Raw genomic sequence first — 26,569 nt, 5'->3', positions numbered from 1 at the left:
TCAGATCGGTTGGAAAACACTTGCTAAGCTCATAAATGTGACGTCCTGACCTGTATTCATGATTTCTCTAGAGATAGTTTTCTCTCCTCTCTGATGGATTATCCCAGTCCTCATTCCTTTTAGCCTAGTATAGCCTGTGGGGATAGCAGCCTTTAATGACCCTGTTGTGCTAGCAGTTGGGTATTTTTACCCTGTAATGATTGGAGATATAGTATTCAGGAATGTAGAGAAGTGATTCATTCAGAAATGGAGGCGTTATGAGATTCCAAGACTTGCTATATTATCTTATGACGGTGTAGTGAAGCATCCACAAAGCAAGATATTTAGAAGTGCTGATGGGTTTGGTAAAGTCCCTGTGTCCCAGATAAGTCAGGGATTGTCCAGACTTGCTTCATTGTCCATCATCTGGAATGTCAATAGTCTGCAATAATAAATCCCTGACCTGAAGTAATTACAGCTCAAGCCATTTGCATCTTGTTTAGAAGTTTGTCTTGGGGTAAGAAAAAGAAGTTAATAAAGAGTTCATTAAGAAAATCCTGATACATTTACTGGTGCTGAAAAGGGTTTATGGCACCGCTGATATATATTAAAAGAGGATCTTTCAACTGATTTTTTTTTTTTAAAACTTAGTACCTCATCCAATTGCCGCTGATCCACTGATTCTGGAACAGTTTTTCTTTTTCTTTTGTGACCCTCCGTTCTAAAGATAAGCCACCGGTAATAAAGGAGCAAATTTTCCCCTTGTCCAACTGGTGTATACCGTAGAATGTCCCTTGTGGGTGTAGCTGTGTTTTGATTGGTCCGTGTCAGAGGAGAATGAGCAGAAGTTCTGTGGTATATGCCAAGTTGTTTGAAGGGAAAATTTGTACCTTTATTATGGAGGGGCCCAGAAGAAAAAGAAACACTTTTCCATAATCAGTAGAGCTGCAGCAGTTGGAGGGGGCACTACGTTTAAATGAAAAAAAATCCAGTGAAAAGTCCTTTTTAAAGGGGTAGTCAGAAACAAAAACTGTTTTTTTCCTAAATGTCTATTTATTGTATTAATCTAATTTATTTTCTAATATACTTTTATTAAAAATTCCATACCGTTCCCTCTCTACTCTCTCTAATTGCTTTATTTTTATTCTACCAACTTCCTGTTTGATGAACTGTCATTTGAGAATCACTAGTGTATGCTGGTATACCGAAATGAGATGTCATCTGGGGGCAGAAGTGACGTCCATTTGAGGTGCTTGGTTAGTCCCTGCTTTACTAAGCATGCGTCGGTTGTCAATTTTAACGTATACTCAGTAGGATCTTGTCACTGTGCAATATTCTTTTTAATGCACAATGACAGTGCGCTCCTTCATTGGCACTGATGAGAAGTAACAAGCCGGCAAGAGAGTGCACTGTCAGTACGCATTGTAAGGAGATAACCTGGCAAGCAGTAATACCGCTGGATAATCTCCTTACAATGCACAATGACAGTGTGCTTTTTTTGCCTGCTTGTCACTTCTCATCAGAGCTGGAGAGGGAGCGCACTGTCACTGTGCATTAAAAAGAATATTGCACAGTGACAAGATCCTACTGAACATAAGTCGGAATTAACAACCAACGTATGTTCAGTAGAGCAGGGACTAGCCCAGCCCCTAGAACAGAAGTCACTGATGCGTCATTTCAGGGTGAGGACAGAGGCTGCGGCAGTGACCGCAGCCTCTGCCTTTGATGACGTCTTGTTTGAGTATCTCAGCATTCACTGGGGATTCTCAAACACAATATCATCAGACAGGAAGTTTTTAAAAAAGAAATGCAGTTAGATAAGTGATAGAATGTTAAATAATTTTTAATTAAGGTACATTAGAAAAGCATTTAGATAGGCATTTAGGATTAAATCAGTGTGAGTTTTGCATTGCCCCTTTAATACTCAGTATGATATTTGCAGAGGAGCTAGAGAAAGTGCTTAACCAGCGGTAGGTGACTAGGGAATAAAGTTTAGGTTATCTGTCTTGGAAATAGTAGTGGTGTACAGTTATACAAAGCAAATCCACAAAATATATTCTTTTTTGGAGGGGACGTGTGCAGTTTATAGATTAAAAAGCTAAAATGAATCCGTGCGGACATATTTTGGTTGAACAGTTGTCTTAGGTAGAGATGAGCGTTGTTCTACTCGAACTGTTCGCCAATCTCAAATTCGAGCTGTTTTGGGCGGTGTTCGAGCCGGTCGGCGAACACGAACAATTTGAGAAAAATTCGGCTGTTCGAGGTTATGTTCGATAACTGTTCGTGCACCAAAATCATAACTGGATTTTTTCTCAGTAATGATGAAAATTAATGTTAATACGCAGTTTGAGTGTACAGCGGGGTGGGGGGAGGGGCAGGGGATGGATCTCTGCAGGAATAATGAAGAACTCCATTTTTTTTTCTCTTTCCCGCATTTACAGTGGGGAGGTGCAATCTGTCAGCCTATCAGCAGCGCACACACGGAGCGAAGTGCTTTTTTCACACAAGCAAGGGCATGTGTCATTGGCAGTGTATGTCACATGTCCTTGCCCTATAAGACCAAGCCATTTTCCCCGTCGCCACCATTTTCTCACTGCTGCAGCTGCGTGTTAGACGGCACCGCTGTTGCTGTGTGCGCTATACCTTGTTAATTTCAAGCCAATTTTCGCACAAATATACAGATAGCTTGGGAGTAGGGAATAGTTGTGATTGCAGTCCTTTTAAGGACTAGGTTACAGCATTTCCTACGACTTTTATCAGGCAGGTCTGTGCTCTTAAATAGATAGGTTGTGGGAGTAAAGACTAATTGTAATTGGAGTCCTTTTCAGGACTAGGTTACATCAGTTCCTATCAGTTTTTGCCAGGCAGGTCTGTGCCAGTGCTGTGCAAGTTTTTTTCACAGCATTTGGCTGAATCTAGCAAAGCTAATCCTTTTTGGCCTATTGCAGAGTGTGTTAGTCAGTGGAGTAGCCTATCTGTGTTGCAAGATATACCAGCTGTGTATAGAATACCAATTTTTTTACTGCACCTAGTGAAGTAAAATCTTTTGGGCATAGCATCATTCTGTTAGTCCATCTATACTGACCTCCATCAGGTTGCAAACTGAATCTAATTTTTTTCTGCATCTAGCTCTGAAAAAATATTTGGCCTTCTAGCAGTGTGTGGGACTTGTTCTATTAGTCCACCTATACTGACCTCCATCAGGTTGCAAACTGAATATATTTTTTTCTGCATCTACCTCTGAAAAAATATTGGGCTTCTAGCTGTGTGTGGGACTTGTTGTATTAGTCCATCTATACTGACCTCCATCAGGTTGCAAACTGAATATATTTTTTTCTGCATCTACCTCTGAAAAAATATTGGGCTTCTAGCTGTGTGTGGGTCTTGTTCTATTAATCCATCTATACTGACCTCCATCAGGTTGCAAACTGAATATAATTTTTTTCTGCATCTAGCTCTGAAAAAATATTTGGCCTTCTAGTAGTGTGTCGGACTTTCTCTATTAGTCCATCTATACTGACCTCCATCAGGTTGCAAATTAAAAATAATTTTTATCTGCATCTACAGTACCTCTGAAAAAATATTTGGGCTTCTAGCTGTGTGTGGGACTTGTTGTATTAGTCCATTTATACTGACCTCCATCAGGTTGCAAACTGAATATATTTTTTTCTGCATCTACCTCTGAAAAAATATTGGGCTTCTAGCTGTGTGTGGGTCTTGTTCTATTAATCCATCTATACAGACCTCCATCAGGTTGCAAACTGAATATAATTTTTTTCTGCATCTAGCTCTGAAAAAATATTTGGCCTTCTAGCAGTGTGTGGGACTTGTTCTATTAGTCCACCTATACTGACCTCCATCAGGTTGCAAATTCAAAATAATTTTTTGTATGCATCTAGCTCTGAAAAAATATTTGGCCTTCTAGCAGTGTGTGGGACTTTCTCTGTTAGTCCATCTATACTGACCTCCATCAGGTTGCAAACTGAATCTAATTTTTTTCTGCATCTAGCTCTGAAAAAATATTTGGCCTTCTAGCAGTGTGTCGGACTTTCTCTATTAGTCCATCTATACTGACCTCCATCAGGTTGCAAATTAAAAATAATTTTTATCTGCATCTACAGTACCTCTGAAAAAATATTTGGGCTTCTAGCTGTGTGTGGGACTTGTTGTATTAGTCCATCTATACTGACCTCCATCAGGTTGCAAACTGAATATATTTTTTTCTGCATCTACCTCTGAAAAAATATTGGGCTTCTAGCTGTGTGTGGGTCTTGTTCTATTAATCCATCTATACAGACCTCCATCAGGTTGCAAACTGAATATATTTTTTTCTGCAACTACCTCTGAAAAAATATTGGGCTTCTAGCTGTGTGTGGGACTTGTTGTATTAGTCCATCTATACTGACCTCCATCAGGTTGCAAACTGAATATATTTTTTTCTGCATCTACCTCTGAAAAAATATTGGGCTTCTAGCTGTGTGTGGGACTTGTTGTATTAGTCCATCTATACTGACCTCCATCAGGTTGCAAATTGAATATAATTTTTTTCTGCATCTAACCCAGCCAATAGTTTTGGCCTAATACCACAGTTTGGCCACTCAGCTCTGCTCGGTTACCATCCATTGTTTTTTTGTGCAAACAACTCCAGAGTTGTGAATTAGTTAACCACCAAAATGAGTGGAAAAAGGCCTGCTGCTGGTGGAAAGGGGAATAGGCGTGTTGGGAAGGGGAAAAAAGGTTGTGTCCGTGGGGTAGGTGTTAAAGCAACAGTAACATCTGCAGAAGAAAGACCATCTTCCAGCCAAACTAAAATGTCTACTTCTTTTAGCGGACAATGTGATAAGATCCCTTTCTTACGGCCACGCCAATCGCTACAAATTCCAGATGAGGCACAAAAACAGCAGGTGCTTCAACGGATATCAAGTGCTCCTTTAAGTGGGCTCTCCTCCACATCAACTTCAACATCACAAATACTCCAGTCCTCAAAGGTGTCACCCAAATCGCACTTGCTTCCTCACAGCTCCCAAATCTCCAGCTGCCTGTCTGAGTATGAGGTAGAACAGATGGTTGAGTCTGCAGAGCTGTTTACTCATACTATAGCCTGGGAATCAGAGGTCGACTCCAGCGCTTCTGTGAATCCAGACGAGGAAATGATCTGCACTGATGCCCAGAATCTTTATGAGTCGGATCCAGGACCAGACGCAGAAGGTTCTGACCATAATGTAGACCCTCATTCCCAAACTGTAACTCCTGTTGGTGGAGACAATGAGGAAGACGATGATAAGACTCAAATACCTGATTGGAGCGACAACTTTAGTTTTTTGTCAGGGCAGGAACAGGTTGGCTCTGAGGACGACGGGTGTGATAACACACAGGGTGATGATGATGAGGTTGGAGATCCCACTTACTGTCAACCCACAGTCAGCCAAGAGATGAGGTCAGCAGAGGGGGTGGAGGAAGATGCTAGTGACGACGAGGTCAGGTTGCGCCTTCCTGGACAGAGACGTAGTACTGGAAGCACGTCAACAACTGCATCCTCAAACACAACTCTGCCTCTCACCACAAGTCGTGGTGGCTCTTCAGGTCGCATGGGTGCTATGCCTTGCATAGCCTGGGCATTTTTTCAGATCGATAAAGATGACCCAACTCGTGTTATCTGTAACATTTGTCAGCAAAAGCTAAGTAGAGGCCAAAAAATACATAGTTTGAGTACTTCATGCATGAACCGGCACATGGACATGAAGCATAAGTTGCAGTGGGAAGCTCAGTGTGCTACAATGCGGTCTAGCCGGCCGGGCCAACCACCGTCTGCCATATCTTGTGCATCCGCGGCCTCTTCATCCTCTGTGACTGGGGGGACAGCAGTCACACCTGTTTTGGGGCGCAGACCTGCCACCTCTTTACCCGCAACAGCCAGCGTGATTGGCAGGTCATCATTTTCTTTGGAGGTGGTAACACCAGCTGGTGTTGAGCGCTGTCCGACATCGATAGCACCACCTTTGGATCAAGGCAACCTAACATGTCCGCCTGCATCTTCCTCACAGACCGGCAGTTTGCCGGGGACACCCTTATCAACCCCGTCTAAGCACAATAGCCAGCCCTCGGTCCCTCAGATGTGGACAAGTAAAAGACCATTTCCTCCTAGCCATGAGAAAGCTAAGAGGTTGAATTTCACCATCTGCAAGCTCTTGGCTACAGAAATGCTGCCTTTCCGCCTGGTGGACACAGAGGATTTTCGAGACCTTATGTCCGTCGCAGTGCCCCAGTACCAGATGCCCAGTCGGCACTACTTCTCAAAGAAAGGTGTGCCTGCGCTCCACCAGCATGTCGCACACAACATCACCGCTTCTTTGAGAAACTCTGTGTGTGACAGGGTGCATTTCACCACAGACACTTGGACGAGTAGGCATGGACAGGGGCGTTACATGTCGCTGACTGGGCACTGGGTAACTATGGTGACAGCAGGACAAGGGGCTGCTGTCCAAGTCTTGCCGTCCCCACGAGTTGTGCGTCAATCCTTTTTATGTCAAAGTTCCTCCACTGCTTCTGCCTCCTCAACCTCCTCTCGGTCTTCCACCTGCACCCAAAGCCTGTCTGGTCATGCCACAAGCTTTCTAACTGCGCAGAAGGGATCCTGCACACCTCCTTACTATGCTGGCAGTAGGGCTCAACGTCATCAGGCGGTTTTTACTTTGAAATGTCTGGGAAATGTGAGTCACACAGCTGAGGAGTTGTGGTCAGCTCTGGAGAACCAATTTCATGAATGGCTGTCTCCACTGGACCTGAAACCAGGGAAGGCCGTGTGCGACAATGCTGCAAACCTGGGTGCGGCCCTTCGCCGGGGCAATGTCACACACGTGCCTTGTATGGCTCACGTGTTGAACCTGGTTGTTCAGCAATTTTTAGCCCACTATCCCAGACTAGATGGCCTTCTGCAGAGGGCACGGTCGCTGTGTGCTCACTTCCGCCGTTCGCATCCCGCAGCTCAGCGACTTACATCTCTACAGAAGTCGTTGGGCCTGCCACTTCACCGGCTAAAATGCGATGTGCCTACCCGGTGGAATTCAACTCTGCACATGTTGCAGCGACTGTGGCAGCACCGACAAGCCCTGGTGCAATACGTTCTGACGTTCTGACGTATAGCCTGGGCCAACGAGATCCAGAGGTGGGGCAAATCACGCTGGAGGAGTGGTCTCAGATCAGGGACCTATGCACCCTTCTGCACAGTTTTGAAATGGCGACGAAGATGTTTAGTGCTGATGATGCCATTATCAGCATGACTATTCCGGTGATTTACATGCTGGAGCACATGTTAAACAGAATTCGGAGTCAGGTGGTGGCACAAGAGGAGGTGGAGGAAGTAGAGGAGGAGGAGTTGTATGCGGAAGGGCTAACATCTGCAAGGTCCAGACGGTCGGCAGCACCAAGGCGGCAGGCATGTGAGGGTGGGGGAGATGGTTTTACCAGGGCGCATGGTAGCAGCCAAACTAGTGAGGAAGGTGCAGGAGCCCAGGAAGAAGTGGAGGACGAACTGATGGAAGACTCATCAGATGAGGGAGACCTTGATCACATTTCTGTTGTGCGAGGTTGGGGGGAGAGGACAGAGGAAGGAAGCATGATTGTTACCTCGCCACCAACACAACAGGGACTTGGTGCTCCTGGATGCGCAACACACATGAGTGCCTTCTTGCTGCACTACCTGCAACATGACCCTCGAATTGTGAGAATTAGAAATAATCCTGACTACTGGGTTGCCACACTGTTAGATCCCCGGTACAAAAGTAAATTTGCCGAAATTATTCCTGCCATAGAAAGGGATGCACGCATGCAGGAGTATCAGCAGAGACTGTTGCAGAATCTTACATGTGCTTTTCCACAAAACACCAGTGGTGCACGTAGTGAATCTCACAGTTCCAACTTGCCAACCGTGGGACCGTCAAGTGTTCAGCACTCAAACCGTAACAGAACCACAGTATCTGCTGGTAACATCAATTTTGCGGAATCATTTCACCACTTTTTTAGCCCATCCTTTGCAAGGCCACAGGAGACAAGAAGTCTGACACATAGTCAAAGCCTAGAGACGATGGTACAGGAGTATCTCCAAGTAAACATTGAAGCCACGACTGTGTCACTGGACCCTTGCTCTTTTTGGGCTTCCAATCTGGATAAATGGCCGGAGCTAGCCACTTACGCCTTGGAGATCTTGTCATGCCCCGCAGCCAGCGTTCTGTCTGAACGTGTGTTCAGCGCTGCTGGTGGTGTGCTGACAGATAAGCACACGCGGCTCTCCACTGATAATGTAGACAGACTCACGTTCATAAAGATGAACAAATCATGGATCCGAAACGACTTTTCTACCCCTGTGTCATCCTGGGGAGAGTAAAAGCTTGATGATTGGTTAAAATCACCCTACCAACCGTTTTAAGCTTTCAAATTACTAATCATGTTTATCTGTATCTTGACTGGAAAATAATTTGGGCTTTGTAGCAGTGTGCAGCACTGATCCTATTAGGCCATCTATAATAAGCTCCACCAGATTTAAAATTAAAAATAATTTTTAGCTGCATCTAGCCCGGACAATAATTTTGGGGCTCCGAGATGCGCAAGACACATAAGTGCCTTCTTCCTGCACTACCTGCAGCATGACCCTCATATTGTCAGAATTCGAAGTAATCATGACTACTGGGTTGCCACACTCTTAGATCCCCCAAACTTTTCGATCAACCTTTTCATTTTAATAAAGACCAAAAAAATGGTCATTTTTGAAATTATAAGCATTAGCAGGTTGTTAGAAACTGAAATCAAACAGTTTTCAACTCAAAACTTTATTCTAGGTGATGTTACATTTTCACATAGGACCCCTTGTTCGAAAGGAGCTTCTGAACTCTCTCGTCCATTGAATTTGTCAGGTTTTGGATGGTTTCTGCTTCAATTGTTTTGCATGAGGACAGAATACCCTCCCAGAGCTGTTGCTTAGATGTGAACTGCCTCCCGCCATCATAGACACTCCTTTTAATGATGCTCCAAAGGTTCTGAATGGGGTAGAGGTCAGGGGAGCATGGGGGTCACACCATAAGTTTGTCCCCTTTTATGCCCATATCAGCCAGAGATGCAGATGTTTTATGTGCAGCATGAGATGGTGCATTATCATGCAGAAAAATGATCTTGCTGTGAAATACACGGTTCTTCTTCTTGAACCATGGCAGGAAGTGCTGTTTGAGAAAATCCACATACATTATGGAGTTCATCTTTAGCACCTTCAGGGATCCTAAAGGGGCCGACAATCTCTCTCCCCATGATTCCAGCCCAAAACATTACTCCACCTCCTCCTTGTTGGCGCTGTAGCCGTGTTTGCGTGGGGTGTCCATCAACCAGCCATCCTCCACTCCATCCATCTGGACCATCGAGCTCTGCATGGCACTCATCCGTGAACAAAACAGTTTTGAAATCAGTCTTCATGTAATGTTTGGCCCACTGGAGCCATTTCTGCTTGTGTGAAGTGGATAGAGGAGGTCGACAGGATGGCGTATGCACAGCTGCAAACCTCTGAAGGACCCTGCATCTTGTTGTTCGGGGGACGTTGGAGGCACAAGCAGCTTCAAAAACTTGTCTGCTGCTATGACAAGGCTTTTTTGCCGCTGCTCTTTCAACCTGACGTAATTGCCTGTAGGAAAGAGTCCTCAATTTGCCCTTATCAGCACGCACACGTGTGTACTGTGAATCAGCTACATACTTCTTGATTGCCAAGACACTTCATCCTGATCATCGCACAATGTTGATTGTAGTCATGCCTTGACCTAAACACTCCACAATTTGTTGCTTCTCAGCAGCCGACACATCCTTTTTCTTTCCCATTTTGGCAGAAAATGTAGGCTGCTTAATAATGTGAGAGAGCCTTCTTAAGTAGTCTTGCCTTTCATTGGACACACCTGCCAAACTAATTAGCACAGGTGTCTGCAATTGCTTACAGTGATATAAAGAGCCCTGACACACATCACCATCAATGAGTTTAACTGACAAACAAACAAATTCTTCCCTTATCACTCCTAAACACTTTTTGCATAATAATTTGGAACGCAGTGTACATGTGCTTTTCCACAAAACACCAGTGGTTCACGTAGTGAATCTTACAGTTCTAACTTGCCAACCGTGGTCTGTATGGAATTGTTCAATAAAGGGCCCAAAATTAAGATAACATAGATGGGAGAGGTCTCTATGAATAGGAATTCCTAAGTATTTGATACCCTGTGAGGGCCAGGCAAAGGGAAAGTTGGACTGGATGGAATCCTATATGGATTTGGGGAGGGAGACATCGAGGGCCTCAGACTTCGCTGCATTGATTTTAAAATTTTACCATGTAACAAAGTGATCTATTTCAGCCATAACAGCAGGGATGGATATATGTGATTGAGTGATATATACTAGGACATCATCAGCAAATAGAGAGCACTTGTACTCGGTGCCTCCCACCTCAATCCACCTAATATTGGGGTTATGGCGAATTGATGAGAGCAGGTGCTCCGTCACTAGGATGTATAAGAGAGGGGACAGAGGACATCCCTGCCTTGTCCCATTGGTGATTGTGAAAGGTGATGAAAATGTTCTGACGCACCCCCTGGGCCTTGGGACACCCGGAGCCGGACCCTTTTTGGTGGATGCTGGTGGTTGTAGTCTTCGTGGCGGCACCCGGTTCCGTGGCTCAGGGTGGTCAAACCAGTGGCGGAACTATTTATGTGGTTTTGATGTTTAAATGTCCGACTACGCCACCCGTGGATTACGGTCAGAGTGAACCGCCGCTACAGGGCAGACCGCTGAGGCTGGTGTTGTGGGTGCAGCAGAGCGTAGCATAACTCCCCACGGGAGGAGTATAGCCTCAGGGCAGTGTATGCGGAGGATGGGGGTGATGGTGCAGGGCAGCAGCAGTAACGACACGGAGTCAGTGATGCAGTCCAGGGCCTTTACTCACAGTTCTTATTATCCAGACCACGTCTGCAGGTAACGGCTGCCCACGTCGTACTGTGCTCACCAGGTGAGGGGCTCAGACAACTCCCAGATAACTTTGGAGCACTTCACAGGACCCCCTTTGTGTGTCCTTTGTCTGGCCTTTCTTACCAACACTTCTGTCCGGCTGCCTCGGGCCTCCTCTTGGTAAACTTGGCGCCAGTTTCCCTGACCCTATGTGGTGCCTTCCTAGCGGGTGTAGCGAGGGGCTGCGCCACATAAAATGTCAGAGCCTCCGGTTTCTAGCTGAGGGTCGTTTCCTGCCTCCACTAGTTCGGGGACCGGTCTCCCCCTTTGGCCTGACCCCTCCACGCAGGTGGATTCGAGCGTGCGGTGGCGACTCGCCCGTCCGCACCCCTGGGATCCCTTCATTCCTCGTTCCTGGAGCCTTCTCCGCTCCTCTTCCTTCCTTCTCCCTCTTCCAGGCCTGGGCCTCTGTTACTAGGCCCGCCTCCGGAGCAGAGCTCATGCAGAGCCCCTGCTCCCTGCCACTTCTGCTCAGACTTCTCTGCACTGAACTAAGATGGTGCCCACCTTTTATACTCCCTTCTCAATGCACCCAGGAACTGCTTCCTCCCTGCTCCTGCACTACAGGGTTCCCCTTCCTCAGTGTTCCCTCCCCCCACTCCAACCAGGGACAGGGACTGTCGTGCCCATCTCAGGGGCATATTGGTCGCCCTGCCCCACGGCAATGTGGTGTAATGCATGCAGGTGTCGGGTCCTGATCCACACTCCATCCTTACCTGAGAGTGAGATATCACACCTCTGGGTGAGGTGCAATACGTCTGTAGCAACCGAGCCCTCAGGGTGCTACAGTTCCATTTATCTTCAGCCTAGGTGACGTATTGCGATACAGGGCCGTGATTTTGGCTATAAAAGGGTCCCCTAGACCCCTACCCCAAGCTTTTTAAGAGAATCATATATGGCGTGCCAGGAGACTCTATGGAATGCTTTCTCAGCATCCAACGAGAGTATCTAATTACAAATTTTTAACTGCATCTAGCCCAGGAAATACTTTGTGCCTAGTAGCAGTGTCTGCTAGTCAGCGGATTATCCCGGCTGTTAAGCAAGCTACACCACCTGTAGTTTAGACACTTAATTTTTTCAAAGGAAATGCTTCGGGACCACGGGATACTTAGTGAAGAGCATCAGGAGGCACCCCAAGGCATAGGGGCTGGGACTGGCAGTAGGATGCCTTGCGGTGGACAGCCGAGCTCGATCCTTATAAAAGCTTTTTAACTGCAGCAGCTTTAGTGGACGCTACTGGAGCTGGAATTACTGCAGCTGCTGGCATGAGACTTGCCCTCCAATAGATCCTTGTAAATGGATTTAAAGTGTATTCATTCAAATTAGAGAGACAATTTAAATTAAAAAGCTTAGAGCTGCCTCCACCACAGGGGGGCTCGCTCGACCCACCAGCGGACAGGCACCAGTATTGGGAGAGGGGGGCTGGCCGTCAGGGTTCACCGCGGCTCTGGCACAAACCCGGCGACACGGAGGTGGCACGGGCAGGAGCGGACTGGCCGTGTCGGCTTCTCACTTTTTGGATTTTAGAAGGGCATGACATGCCTATATCTGTGTCTCCCCCTCCTTTTACTCCTCCACCTCTTTTATTTTCGCATGACTATATGTACTTGTCACTTTTCCATGTGTTAGTTATGTCTTCTGAGCAGTTTGTCAGCTTTTGGACACCTTTGAAGGTGTTTTCTATGTGTTTCTATGTGTTTTTGTTTGCCTGCCATTGGTTTTAACGGTGTTCGAAGGTGTTCGACGAACAGTTCGACGAAAAGTTCGGCGAACACACGGGTGTTCGACGAACCGAACCGAACTCGAACACTACAGGGGTGGCTCAACACTAGTTTTAGGTACCAAGAGAGATTAAGATAAATATAACTTAGAATAAAAACAATGCGTAGATACCCTGCAGTAAGAAACTACATAGTAGTAATACATGTATCAAACATAGGGTACTTAGTTTACTTTTTTTAATCACAAAAGTATAAAAGTCACCCCACCACGACAAGGTGTACCCAATCAGGATAGTCCCTAACTCTATTATCTCACCTCGCTCTATGGGGGCAGAACATAACCTGGGGCCTGTAAGTGTTTTACACCTGCCTATGGAAAGCTAAATCTAGAGATTAGGGTCTGTTTGGCACATGTAGGGAGAAATTTCCTAATAGATGTGCCAAACGTAAAGCCGGAATGCCAGTGTATGATGTGCAATGGAATAATTCATCCATTAAACCCTTATGTAAAAATATAAATGAAATTAGTGGATGCTCAAAGGAAACTTTTACTTTCCGTCAGGTTTCATGGACCCATATGCAGGTTGAATATGGTGTAAGACTATGTGCCCACGATGCAGAAATGAAGCAGAAAATTTCTGCATCATTTCTGCATCTCCCTGGCAGAAAAAACGCATGCAGATTGTGCATGCATTTTTCCTGCAGAATACATGAGGAATACATGCGGATTCACATGCGTACCCACATGCGTTAACGCATGTGTTTCCGCATGCGGACTGACAAGCACTTTCCAGGCGATAGCATCACTTGGAAAGTGCTTGACAACTAGGTCACACTGTATAATTCCATGCAAACGGCATGGATTTATATAGTGTGACCGTAAAAATAAAAAAAATAAAGCTATACTTACCCCCGATGCCGCCGCGTGTGCTGTCGCGCTCGTCCTGGCTTCTTCCGGGTTGCCGGCACATCGCGAGACAGCCTGCGGTCACATGACCGCGACGTCATCTCAGGTCCTGGAAGGAGAAGCGCTGCCGGCAAGCAGAGAGAAGCCGCCGGACAGGTGAATATAAACTTTATTTTTTATTTTATTCTTTTTTTTACAGGTACAATGGTACCCAGGTCTGGATGAGAGTATTCTCTCCTCCAGAACTGGGTACCATCCGCACATAGAGACGCATAAAATCCGCTTGTACAAATGTACAGACACGGATTCTATGCGTCTCAATGCAAGTCAATGGCGGCGCTTCCACTGCGCTTCCGCAAAATTAATGAACATGCTGCGGATTTATTTGCGCTGCAGAAACGCTGCGGAAAAATCCGCAGCATGTGCATTGACATTGCGGAATGCCATTGGGGACCATGGGATGCGGATTACCATGCGTTTTTGATGCGTTTCCGCTGCGGAAATTCCGCAGCATAAACGCATGAAAAACGCATCGTGTGCACGCAGCCTAAGCATAGCCTTATACTGTACTTTCCCTTTCTGGTGACCTTGTAGTCATTTTTTAAGACACCCAAATTTTAGGATTGTAGCATAGAGATTGAGATTCTGCACGCAACCCTCCCAACTCCTGCTAGAATTGCTATCCCACTATACCAATAAGTGTAAATTAGGAGGTAGATATTAGTGTTGAGCGAATTTTTTCGTCATTTCAAATTCGGGTTCGTGTTCAGGGTTCCGGCTTGTTCGCACCAAAAATAATCGGCTCCACCCATGAACATCCCTGATTTGCCACGCTGTCACGCAGATGTTATAACCATGAATGGGTGATTGACATCCGATTTTCAGAGGCAAATCGTTCACGCTGCAAATTTTTTTTTTTCCTCTGACCATTTGGTCAAGGAAAAAATCGGTCAATTGCACAGTCCCATAGAATAACATGGGAACAAGTGCTATCCGTGAAAACCATGGATAACACTCATTCGATTTAAATAGTCCTCTACATGAGCCCTAATGTGTATGGGCGCCTTATAGGTCATACTCAAAAACTATGGCTGTCAATGTGCATGTACCGTAAATCAAAATGTTTTTAGCATCCAATTAATTATTCCTTATTTTTTTTCTTGTATATTCCAGGAAGATGTATGGATCCTGATTCAGAGAAAGGTAAGCATTGAGATGTAATAATGAATCACTTTCTATGTTTTCATTTCTTTCTTACTTTTAATAAAAATAAAGTCAATATGAAAATATTAAATCTTCCAAATGTCCACTTATAGAAGTATAGTTTGTTTGGCGGACATCTAACTGCTCTAGATGATCTCTTTTGGTAAGGTCCTAGCAAATGTAACAGGAACTGCAGGTTCGTCAACAGGGCTGTAAATATACAGTACATGTAACTTAAAAGGGTCTTCCGGTTTCAGAAAACCCTTGTCCCCCGGTTGCAATCTGTTTTTTTTTTTTTTAACTTTGCTTTACTCTCCCTTTCCCGGTTCAACGCTGAGTTTCCCCCACTTCTCCCAGTGTCTGCTATTGTTCACAGCACTGCAGCCAACCAGTGAGTGTTGCAGGGAATAGCAGACACCAAGAGCGGATGTGGAGACTCAATGCTGGACCTGGGGAGGGTGAGTTAAGACAAGTTTTTTTTACTTTTTTAAACAAACTGCAGTTGGGGGATGGGTGTTTTAAACCCGGAAAAACAGCTTTATAGGGTGATTCCTGACATTAAAAGTCATCACCTAATTTTAGTATGGGTACAGGAAAGCTGAAGCGGCACCGTAATATCAAAGGGTGCAAATCCAAGAAATCAATCAAATTCACATGTGGATATGATGCACCATTTCTCATCGCCCTAAGATTAAAGTAAAAAGAAAAAGTTGTGCTTTTATTAAACCTCGTGCTTACCGGCTTACAGTAAAATTTCAGTTCCTCCTGGAACCTTTTTCAAGATTACCTATTTTCTATCTACAATATAGGTGATGATTTGTGGATAGTTGGTGGTCCAACTACTGGGACCAGCACTGATCCTGAAAATGAGGCTCTGAAATGCCAGTGATAATGTAGTGGTGCGGAAGAGTGCGCTAAGCCTCTTGGCCACACCCAGTGTGCACCAAGCACCCTAATTAGCATATTTAATTTAGTTACAGTCTCTACAGAATGGAGTAAAAGATTAGAACCCTAAAGATGCAGTTTTTATAGGGGTTATATCCCACCAAGGCTATGTTCTTAGTTTGTACTGTCAGTTTGGGCTGACACATTCCCTTTAAAGGGAACCTGTCTACCCAACTAGCCCACTTTAAGGAGTCTCCCCAGCTTGCCTCAAGGATGTCACACTCAGTCAGTCAAATTCTGCTCTTTGCTAATGAGGGGCAAGTAGCCTGAAACAGGCAGTGTGTAGAAGAGTTTCTGGCTAAGCATTTCCTTCATCATGCTGCAAAGCTCATTAAAGGGTCAAACCTCCTAGGTGGTACTTGTGAGATTCTTTTGTTCTGAGAGAGAGCTAATTTGCATACTTTTTCCATGAACTCTTTTACGATTCCATACTCAGCTGATCTTTTTAAGGAGTACCAGTATTTTTTCCCACATTGCCTCAAGAGTGGTTACATTCAGCCAGACAGACTCTGTTCTACACTGATGAGGGGCAAATACCCTGGAACAGGTGGTTTGTAAATGTGTTTCTGGCTTATCTCTGGTCATGTTGCAAGACCTTGCTTATACGATAGTTACCTCTCCAAGGTAGTACTAGCAAGATAATTTCCTTTGTTCCTCGAGAGAGCTAATGTACAACCATTTCTCCTATACATTGCCTTTAGGACATCATACTCAGGTGATGAACCAGTAGTTCCACCATGTTAATTATATGTGCTTTTAATGAGCCACCAAAAAGAGTTAAGTAGACCTTAAACCTGATATCAAAAAGAGAAAACTTCAGAAATCTTACATGTATTTCACATCTAATCTGCTTTTTTTATCTCTTTCGATTCCTAGGAACCTGCACAGATAATTTCCTGGGATATTGTGATGATTTGCCTTACAGCAAAACAATGTTTCCTAATTTATTAGACCATCGATCAAGAGGGGATGTGGAGTACAGCGCTGAGTACATTCTGTTAAGTGTCCTTGACAATTTGCTTCAAGGAGAATGTAACCCTGACCTCAGACTGGTGGGATGTTCGGTTCTGGCTCCAAAATGTGAAAAAAACAAGATTTTAAAACCATGTCGGAATGTATGCGAAACGATAAAGAAAAATTGCCTGCCTGCATTTGATGCTATTGACATGGCATGGCCTTACTTTTTTGACTGCGATCGATTCTTTGCTGGAGAAGGGGAAGGCTGCCATGATCCACTGGAGAAGTTGAGAGGTAAAGCAAAAAATGTTTCTACCATGAGCCAAAAATTGTCATACAATTGGAATCAAGATAGAGATTATTTGATTGGATTAGGTGTGAATAGTGTATGTGGTGAACAATCTAGGTGTAAATGGTGTGTGTAGTATCTATTCTAGGTGAGACTGGTGTGTGGTAGGTGTTCTAGGTGTGAATGGTGTTTTATATATATTCTAGTGGTGAATGGTGTGTGCAGTATGTATTTTAGCTGTGAATGGTATGCTGTATACCGTACACAATATTAACACCCAGAACACATACCACACACAATTTACACTAAAATATCTAGTGTGTGAATTTTGTGCAATATGTGTTCTAGGTGTGAATATTGTGTGCAGTATTGGTTTAAGTGTGAATGGTGTGTGCGGTATGTGTTGTACTTGTGAATGGTGTGTGCGGTATGTGTTGTACTTGTGAATGGTGAGTTCGGTATGTGTTGTACTTGTGAATGGTGTGTGTGGTATCGGTCTAGGTGTGAATGGTGTATGCGTGTGGTATGTGTTCTAGGTGTGAATGGTGTGTGCAGTATGTTCTCTAGGTATGAATGGTGTGTTCAATATTGCTCTAGGTGTGAATGGTGTGTGTTGTGACAGAGTCACTGCTGTGATATACGAGGGAGGTATGTGTCGCACAGGTTGCTAGCCTGTGTGAACTGAAACCAATTAATTTTCTGCCAGCATGTTATATGCTGGGGGTTAACTCACTTAAAGGGTGTGGTTTTATGGGAATGGCAGAGGGTGGGAGGCCATTTCCCTACCTCCCCTCAGGGTGTGGCTGAACACGGTTTAAATGCTCAGTCACCATTTTTTTTCTGTTGTTGTGTTTGGAAAGGCAAGATCTCCAGACTGGACAGCCATAGCTCAGGAAGGAGCTGAAGGCTGGACTTATAACCTGTGTTGGCACACCACACACACTCATATGGACTGTGCTATCGTTTATGTTTTGTTTTGTTGTTTTGCCAGGAAGGCCTTGTTTATTTTGATGGAGTTGCAGGGCTTTATGCCTTACAATAAAGCCTGCAGAGAAAACCCAGGTACTTCTGAAAGTGGCTGAGTGAGTCAGCTTATCACAGTGTGAAGTATTGGCCTGTGTGTGGTATGTGTTCTAGGGGTGATTGGTGTGTGCGGTATTGATCAAGCTGTGAATTTTATGTGCGGTATGCGTTGTAGGTGTGAATGTGTTTTTGCTATTTTTTCTAGATGTGAATTGTATGTGCACTATATGTTTCACTTGTGAATGGTGTGCGTGGTATTGGTCTAGGTGTAATTTTTGTGTGTGGTATGTGTTCTAGAGGTGAGTGGTGTGTTCAGTATGTGTTCCAGGTGTAGATGGTGTATGTGATATGTGATCTAGGTGTAAATGGTGTGTGCAGTATGTTTTGTAGGTGTGAATGGTGTGTGCGGTATATTTCTAGATGTGAATGGTGTGCACAGTAAATGCTCTTGGTGTGAATGGTTGGTGCGTTATATGTTCTAGGAGTGCTTGGTGTGTCTAATATGGGATTTGGATGTGAATGATGTGTCTTCTACTGTGTGAATTGTATGTGGTTGTGTTTTAGTGTGAATGATGTATCCATCTATTCTGTTGTGTGAATGGTGTGTGTGTGATATGTGCTCTAGATGTAAATGGTACATGTCATATGTATAAGTGCGGTGTGTGAGTGACATATCCTGTGTGCGACTGGCATTGTGTACAATGTATGAACGGCTTCTATACAATATATTCTTCTCTCTCTATATATCTATATACATATACATATACAGTGGGGAAAATAAGTATTTGATACACTGCCGATTTTGCAAGTTTTCCCACCTACACAGAATGGAGAGGTCTGTAATTTTTATCGTAGGTACACTTCACCTGTGAGAGACAGAATCTAAAAATAAAAAACAGAAAATCGCATTGTATTACATAATTAATTTTCATTTTATTGCATGAAATAATTATTATAAGTATTCATAATAAAAAATAAAACCATCTCACAAACTGTCTCAATTAGATTGTTTCTATTTGTGTATACAGCTCTTATATTTGGGAATGTTTAGCTTACAAAAAAGAAGACTGAGAGGAGACTTAATAGCTGTCTACAAATATGTCAAGGGCTGTCACATTGTAGAAGGATCATCTTTATTCTCATTTGCACAAGGAAAGACTAGAAGCAATGGGATGAAACTAAATGGGAGGAGACACAGATTAGATATTAGAAAAAACTTTTTGACAGTTAGGGTGATTAATGAGTGGAACAGGCTGCCACGAGAGGTGGTGAGTTCCCCTTCAATGGACGTCTTCAAACAGAGGCTGGACAGACATCTGTCTGAGATGATCTAGTGAATCCTGCTTTGAGCAGGGGGTTGGACCAGATGACCCAGGAGGTCCCTTCCAACTCTACCATTCTATGATTCTATGATATAGACCTACGTGTCTATATGGTTAGAGACTTCAAAGAAGCCCTGAGTGGTCTGATGCCGCTATTATGTGTTACAACATTCCCGCAGACATTAACAGAGGGAAAGTGATGGAAAATATGACTGTAAGATAATAAAACGTAGAGTTTGCTTGTAGTCTATATAATAAGCAATACATAGGCCAGCAGAGGAGCTGTATACACAAAAGAGGAGGATATATTCTTAATATAGGCAAAACTTTTTTTGCATGTAAAAGCGGTTGTTTTTTGTAGCCTAAATATCTTCACTACTGTTAAAATGCCCTACAAGATGTATACATTAAAGCACCTCACCTGCATGACTACGGAAGGACTATGGTGGATGACATTTGTAAAGGCTCTTAATGGTTCTAGCAGATTATTGTTTCTTTATGGTTGTGTTTTACAGTTAATGTTGAGATCACTCCTGAAGACCTTGCCACTCAAATGCCGACTACTTTCATACACTTCAACCACCACAGCTACACAGAGATGGTCAGCATACTAAAGAAGACGGCAGCCAAGTGTTCCCACGTAGCCAAGACCTACAGCATCGGAAGAAGCTTTGAAGGAAAAGACCTTTTCGTTATTGAGTTTTCCAACAATCCAGGGCAGCATGAATTATGTGAGTACCTGCTCAATCTACATTGAGTTACATGAAGTCATTTATAATCTACACGCTGAGTCCTGGCCTCAGTTCTGTTTTTTATCTTCTTGCAAATGAGAATAGTTAAAATGAGCAAAAGCTCACAGTCTCCTTTTAGAAAGCAGGCTTAAAGAGTAAGTGTTAGACATGAGCGGATTTATTCACGAAGGATGGAGTTTGAGTAGAATTTACTGAAATTTGTGGTTTCAAGCAAATTCAAACATTTTGAGAAATGCTGTTTGCAAGAAAAAAATCATTCTTGGCACAATTTCCCACACTGGTGAAGCATCAGAGAGCAGGCTAACGTCAATTTGTATTGCCGCACGGACCTCTCCATAATGCCCTTCAGCTATGATATCTATCGGACTATCACACCTTGTACAGTGGTGATAAGGACCTAGGCCATTACAGATCAGTGGTTCCCAGTGGAGCAGAGTTTGTACTGCAGAGTCGCTTTCCATCTCCAGAGTCACTGGGTAAGTCTCTCTCTTCTGTAGAGTGTAAGCTCTTATGGTCAGCAGGATCTTCTCTCTCCAGTAGAGTGTAACTCTTATGGTCAGCGGCAGAGGCGTATCTGGTGGGAGGTAGAGGGAGCATGTACCCCGGGTGCTGCTGGCAGGGACGGTCCAAAGCGTCTCCCCCGGCGGCTGCATTCTGCCGCCCCCCCCCCGGACTGAGAGTCGGCAGTTCTCTGAGCCGGCTGTCATGCTGACAGCCAGCTCACAGGTCTTGCAGCACACCGGGTCATAGCAGCAACAGCATTATGATCAGGTCATGTGATAACTCTGCTGACTTCACTCGCTGGTGCCCAGAGGTGGTAAGTGCTCTGAAGAGGGTGGGGGAGATTTACAGTGTGGGACTACTTCCAGAGTGTGGGCTATGTACAATTCCGACATTTGTTTTTTCCTTTTTGTTTTTACAGAAAGATAGGGCTGCAACGGATATAGCTAGAGTGTAGGCCCGGACATGACAGGGGTTTGAAAGAAGATGGCTATTGAAGGGGTTAATAGGTAGTTTTGCTAGTTAAGAGTTAATAGCTGATTTTGCATGTCCACAACAAGGTGGGGTGTAGGCATGGGGAGGTTAGATTTAGGTCACATGGGTGGGGGGATTTTGTTTAAGATTGGTTAGGAAGTTGTATGAAGGGGTATAACGAAGATGAGGATACCTTAAAAGAAGAGGAGGAGTCGTTAGATCATCTTCCTTGCAGATCCAGGACCAATGAACAAGGAACAAAGCCTTGATGTCATCCCTGAATGCTACAGCACCGAAACAAGTGGCTGCAGAAGCAGTTGAACTCCGTTTTAGGCCTTCAGATGCGCCCACCCTCTAGACATCAGCGTTCCCCAGAGGGCCTGAGTCCTGATATGCCTCCCCTTAGCAAAATTTAATTTGAATCAAATTAAACCGGATGAAGGAAGAAAAAAGATGATGCCATTTAATACCCCGTACCTTTTCAAACTGGCCACAGGCTTTTTCTATTTTGGCCTGTGTGATTGGGGAAAAGGATCCGCAGAACTGTTCACCATTGTTTTGTTATTTGGATTCTGTAGTTGAAGCATACAATCTTTGGTGGTATTGCTTGGCTCCAATATGATGAGCAGTTTCATCAACGAAAGCGGTTAGACCAAGCTTGAGATAGGACCATATGGATCATAGAATCATAGAATGTCAGAGTTGGAAGGGACCTCTAGGGTCATCGTGTCCAACCCCCTGCTTAATGAAGGATTTACTAAACCATCTCAGACAGATATCTGTCCAGCCTCTGTTTCCATTGAAGGAGAACTCACCACCTCTCGTGGCCGCCTGGTCCACTCATTGATCACCCTCACTGTCAAAAAGTTTTTTCTAATATCTAATCTGTATCTTCTCCCTTTCAGTTTCATCCCATTGCTTCTAGTCTTTCTTTGTCCAAATGAGAATAAGGATGATCCCTCTACAGTGTGAGAACGGTCACCATTCTGGTAGCTCTTCTCTGAACTTGCTCCAGTTTTTCTATGTCTTTTTTAAAATGTGGTGCCCAGAACTGGACACAATGATTTTTGTTCAAGCATAAACAATCCAATCACTTGATGAATAGGCAGAATTTTGCTCATTTAGTATAATGCATAGTCCTCCACATAATATAATGCACACCCCATAGTCCTCCGCATAATAGAATGTACACCCCATAGTCCTGCATATAGTATAATGCACACCCCATAGTCCTTTGTAACGTATAATGTGCCCCATAGTCCTCCATGTAGTATAATGCACATCATAGTCCTAGACATAGTATAATGTGCCTCATAGTCCTACACATAGTATAATGTGCCGCATAGTCCTCCATATAGTAAAATGTGCCCCATAGTCCTTCATATAGTATAATACACTTCCCATAGTCCTCCACATAGTATAATGTGGCTCATAGTCCTCCACATAGTATAATGTGCCCCATAGTCCTCCATATAGTATAATACACTCTCCATAGTCATCCATATGGTATAATGCACTCCCTATAGTCCTCCATATAGTATAATGCATCCCATAGTCCTCCATATAGTATAATGCACACCCCATAGTCCTCCATATAGTATAATGCACTACTCATTGACCTCCATATAGTATATTGTGCACCCAATAGTTTTCCATACAGTATAATGCACTCCCCATAGTCCTCCATTTAGTATAATGCACTCCCCATAGTCCATATAGTATAATGCACTCCCCATAGTCCTCTATATAGTATAATGCACTCCTCATAGTCCTCCATATAGTATAATGCACTCCCCATCGTCCTCCATATAGTATAATGCATCCCATAGTCCTCCATATTGTATAATGCACCCCCCATAGTCCTCCATATAGTACAATACACTCCCCATAGTATAATGCATTCCCCATAGTCCTCCATACTGTATAATGCATTACCCATAGTCCTCCCTACAGTATAATGCATTCCCCATAGTCCTCCATACAGTATAATGCACTTCCCATAGTCCTTGATAGAATATATTTCAGCCCCCTTAGAATATAATGCAGTCCTCGTAGAGTACAATGTTGCCCCCAATATAGTATAATGCATACCCAGAGTCCTCCAGTATTATGGCCACTATGTACTCACTGATTTAAAAAAAAAATTAAATACAATACTCACCTCTCCCTGTTCCCCTGCTGCTCCGGTCTCTGCAGCGCTTCTCAGCACCTCCACTGTCCGTCACAGCGTGGCACGTGATGAAGTGACATCATCGTGCCGCTGCGTCAGACCCAAAGGAGGTATGATGGAAGAGGGAGCACCCCTGGGGTAGTGGGGGCCCTCGGCAAATGCCTAGTTTGCCTGGCCCTAACACCGGCCCTGCCTATATCTCTTCCTTCATCTATCACCCTACTTGTACTCTCCGCTCTGCAACTAATCTAAGAATAACATCCTCCATAATCCGAACCTCCCACCTACATCTCCAAGACTTCTCTCGTGCTGCACCAGTTTTCTGGAATGCATTATCCCGGACGATCCAACTAATATCTAGCCCCCACATTTTTAAATGTACTTTACAAACACATCTCTTTAGACAGGCCTATCACCTCAATTCACCAACCTAACTCTCCCCTGTTGCCTCTTTCTAAATTTTACTCAAAACCTGGTCCCTCCTATTCATCTTTGTCCACATCCTCCTTGCATCCAATAAAACTTGGCAATTGTACCTAGACAGATACTGGCTGACTGGATCCTGCAGCTCATTTAAAATGCCCTATTTATTATAATGATGGCTGGACCATGCATAATTGTGTTACCCCTGTTTCCTTATAGATTTTAAGCTTGCGAGCAGGGCCCTCACTTCTTCTGTAACTATTGAACTGTTTCTTTGCATTGTTTTATTGCCTTTACATGTTCCCGCTTAATTGTAAAATGCTGCGGAATTTGTTGGCGCTATATAAATAAAATTACTATTAGTAGTAATAATATTCCCTTTTTGGTGGATGTGCTGGTTCTTCGCTCAATATGAAGTCTGCTCAACTCTACCCATCGGTGGTGGCAGACAAACTCTCTAAGGAGGTGGCCCTGGAGCACATGGCTGGCCCATTAAAGGAGCTGTCTTGGCCTCACCTGCGGGTTTCTCCTTTAGGAGTGGTCTCTAAGAAGGAGCCTAAAAAAAACACAATTTTTCTTACACAGAGGGTCAATTGGTGAATGATGGTATCAGCGAGGATTTGTGTTCCATGTCGTATGTTTCGTTCGATAAAGCGTTGGATCTGGACGATGATTTGTGCATTGGTCTGGTGGATTCTACAGGATGTTCCATCTTATTGCATACAATTGAACAGGTAGCTAAGAACTTTGGGATCCCATTGGCTCCTGAGAAGACCGAGGGTCCAGCCACAATTATGTATTTTTTAGGAATAGAACTGGATTCAGTGGCCATGGAGTGTCATTTACTCATGGACAAGGTGCAGGATTTGCGGTTCAGGTTCAGATGGCATTATCAGGGAAGAAATTGCGTTCGAGGCAGCTCTAGTCATTATTAGTTAAACTGAACTTTGCATGGCGTATCATGCTGATGGGACGGATTTTGTCATCGGCTAGCATCGTCTACTTCGGTAGACACATTTCATTTGTCTTTTGGCTTATCAAGGCGGATTTGAGGATTTGGGCTTTGTTTTCGGATTAGTTTAATGGTAGATCGGTTTTGATGGAGGAATGGATAGACAGTTCAAATTTGGAATTCTACACTGATGCCTTTGTATCTCATGGTTTTGGCTCCTATTTTAAAGGAAAATGGTTTGCGTGCTCATGATCGGAGGAGTGGAGGTAGAAGGGCTCAGTGCGCAATATGGCGCTTGTGGAATTATTCCCTATTGTGACAATCAAAATTTGAGGTGAGTTTTTCCGTAACAAAAGGTTTACATTTTGATAATTTTGCGGTTGTTCAAGTTATCAATAGTTTGTCTGCTTCCTCTCCCCCTGTTGTAAACCTACTTAAGCGTCTGGTTTTGCGAGGTCCCTTAATAAACGCATGGTTGTGTGCTAAGCATGTGCCGGGGGATGTCGGAATTGTTTAACTGACTCCATTTCTTGTTTCCAGTGGGATCATTGTCGGTCACTGGCTCTAGAAGCGCAGCAGTGCGCTACCCCCTGTCCGGATCATCTATGGGGTCTGGGCCCCGGATAGCCTTTGATTTCATGTTACAATCAGTAGAACCAGCCACTAGGACAGCTTATGATTCGGTATAGAGGGAATGGTTGGGTTTTTGTGGAGGCCTGAATAGTGATGGTATGAACGGGGACCTTTTGCCGTTTCTTTTGTGCTTTATAGGAGATTGTTTTTCAAAAGAAGTGTCGAGTTTGGGTATTTAAAAAAAAATTGCTGGCCATTCCTTTTGGTTTAGGATGTTGGGAATAATGGATTTTTCAAAAGATTTTCTGGCTCAGCAAGCATTGAGGGGTTGCAAAAGACATTTTGTAGTACAGGATAAGAGAACCAGTTTCTTTTGAGTTGTTGGATAACATAATAGGTGCATTAAAATATGTTTGTTTGAACGATTATGAAAGGAGTTTATTTTAAACGGCTTTTTCTTTGGCCTTTGTCAGGGTTTCACAGCGACAGGAGTGACACGGGTAGATCACGCAATATTAACCGTGCCGTCACTTTGTCAGGATTTCGTCAAGAATTCGCGAGCACACGATCCCAACTAGTAACTATGCAGCTATCGGCAACCAAGCAGAAAGCGTATGGTGTCACACCTCCAGATTCCAACGCATGGAATATATGTATATGCCCTGTACGGTTACTGCCAGCTTCACGATAGCCCAATTATTATTATTTGCTGCCACCACCGGCTGAGTTTGAAATATAATACAGGCCTGGCCGGACGCCTGCGTTCTGGTAGTGTATGGCTTCAGGGGAGGAAACGATTACAGAGCAAAAGAAACAGGATGATTTAAATTTTATATTTAATCCAAAAGGGAGGCAGTGTTATGAAAAATATGCAAAGATTTTACAAAGGGGACAATACAATACAAAATATACAGTTACACAAAATAAACAGGATTAAAGAGGAAACTTACTCTATACAGTTCACAGGCACGACTCAGTATAGGTAGAGGGGAGACACTCCTCTTGATTAGACTGTTATTGAACAGGATCAGTTGCTATATTAAATATATACTCTCGGCAAAGAATATGGATCAATATTCAGTTGGATCTTTTATGCCGAAGAGGGGACTTGCCCACACGCCCCTTGTGCTGACATCATGTGGGCTGGGCTCCACCCTTCATGTTTCTATTAAAACTTTAACTTATTTGATAACTCCTCACTGGTGGATCGCAGAAATCCGAAACTGATACCATATTTTTTATTATGGATTTACCTTTCCGTAGAGACCACGCTGCGATCCATTATTCTGGCACTTTTGCGCTACAGCTCCCCGGAGGGGCTTACAGCGACGGGAAAATATCCATATTGTC

At 44.0% G+C, this 26,569-nt stretch overlaps 1 protein-coding gene across 3 annotated transcripts in view; it reads left to right on the top strand.

Moving 5' to 3' along the window:
• The window catches only part of CPZ (carboxypeptidase Z), a 131,300-nt gene that overhangs the window by 5,279 nt on the left and 99,452 nt on the right, over positions 1–26,569 (top strand). For all 3 annotated transcript variants that reach the window (XM_073647667.1, XM_073647677.1, XM_073647658.1), the window contains exons 2-4: positions 14,809–14,838; positions 16,660–17,034; positions 19,890–20,105. In XM_073647667.1, the coding sequence (XP_073503768.1) occupies positions 14,809–14,838; positions 16,660–17,034; positions 19,890–20,105 (621 nt within the window). The remainder of the gene's footprint in view (positions 1–14,808; positions 14,839–16,659; positions 17,035–19,889; positions 20,106–26,569) is intronic.

Source organism: Phyllobates terribilis, unplaced genomic scaffold (genome assembly GCF_046119375.1).
Source record: "Phyllobates terribilis strain yellow unplaced genomic scaffold, ASM4611937v1 Scaffold_1__5_contigs__length_1240528914, whole genome shotgun sequence".
Lineage (NCBI taxonomy): Eukaryota > Metazoa > Chordata > Amphibia > Anura > Dendrobatidae > Phyllobates > Phyllobates terribilis.
Note: the sequence above shows the minus strand (reverse complement) of the source record. Positions and strands in the feature narration are given on the sequence as shown.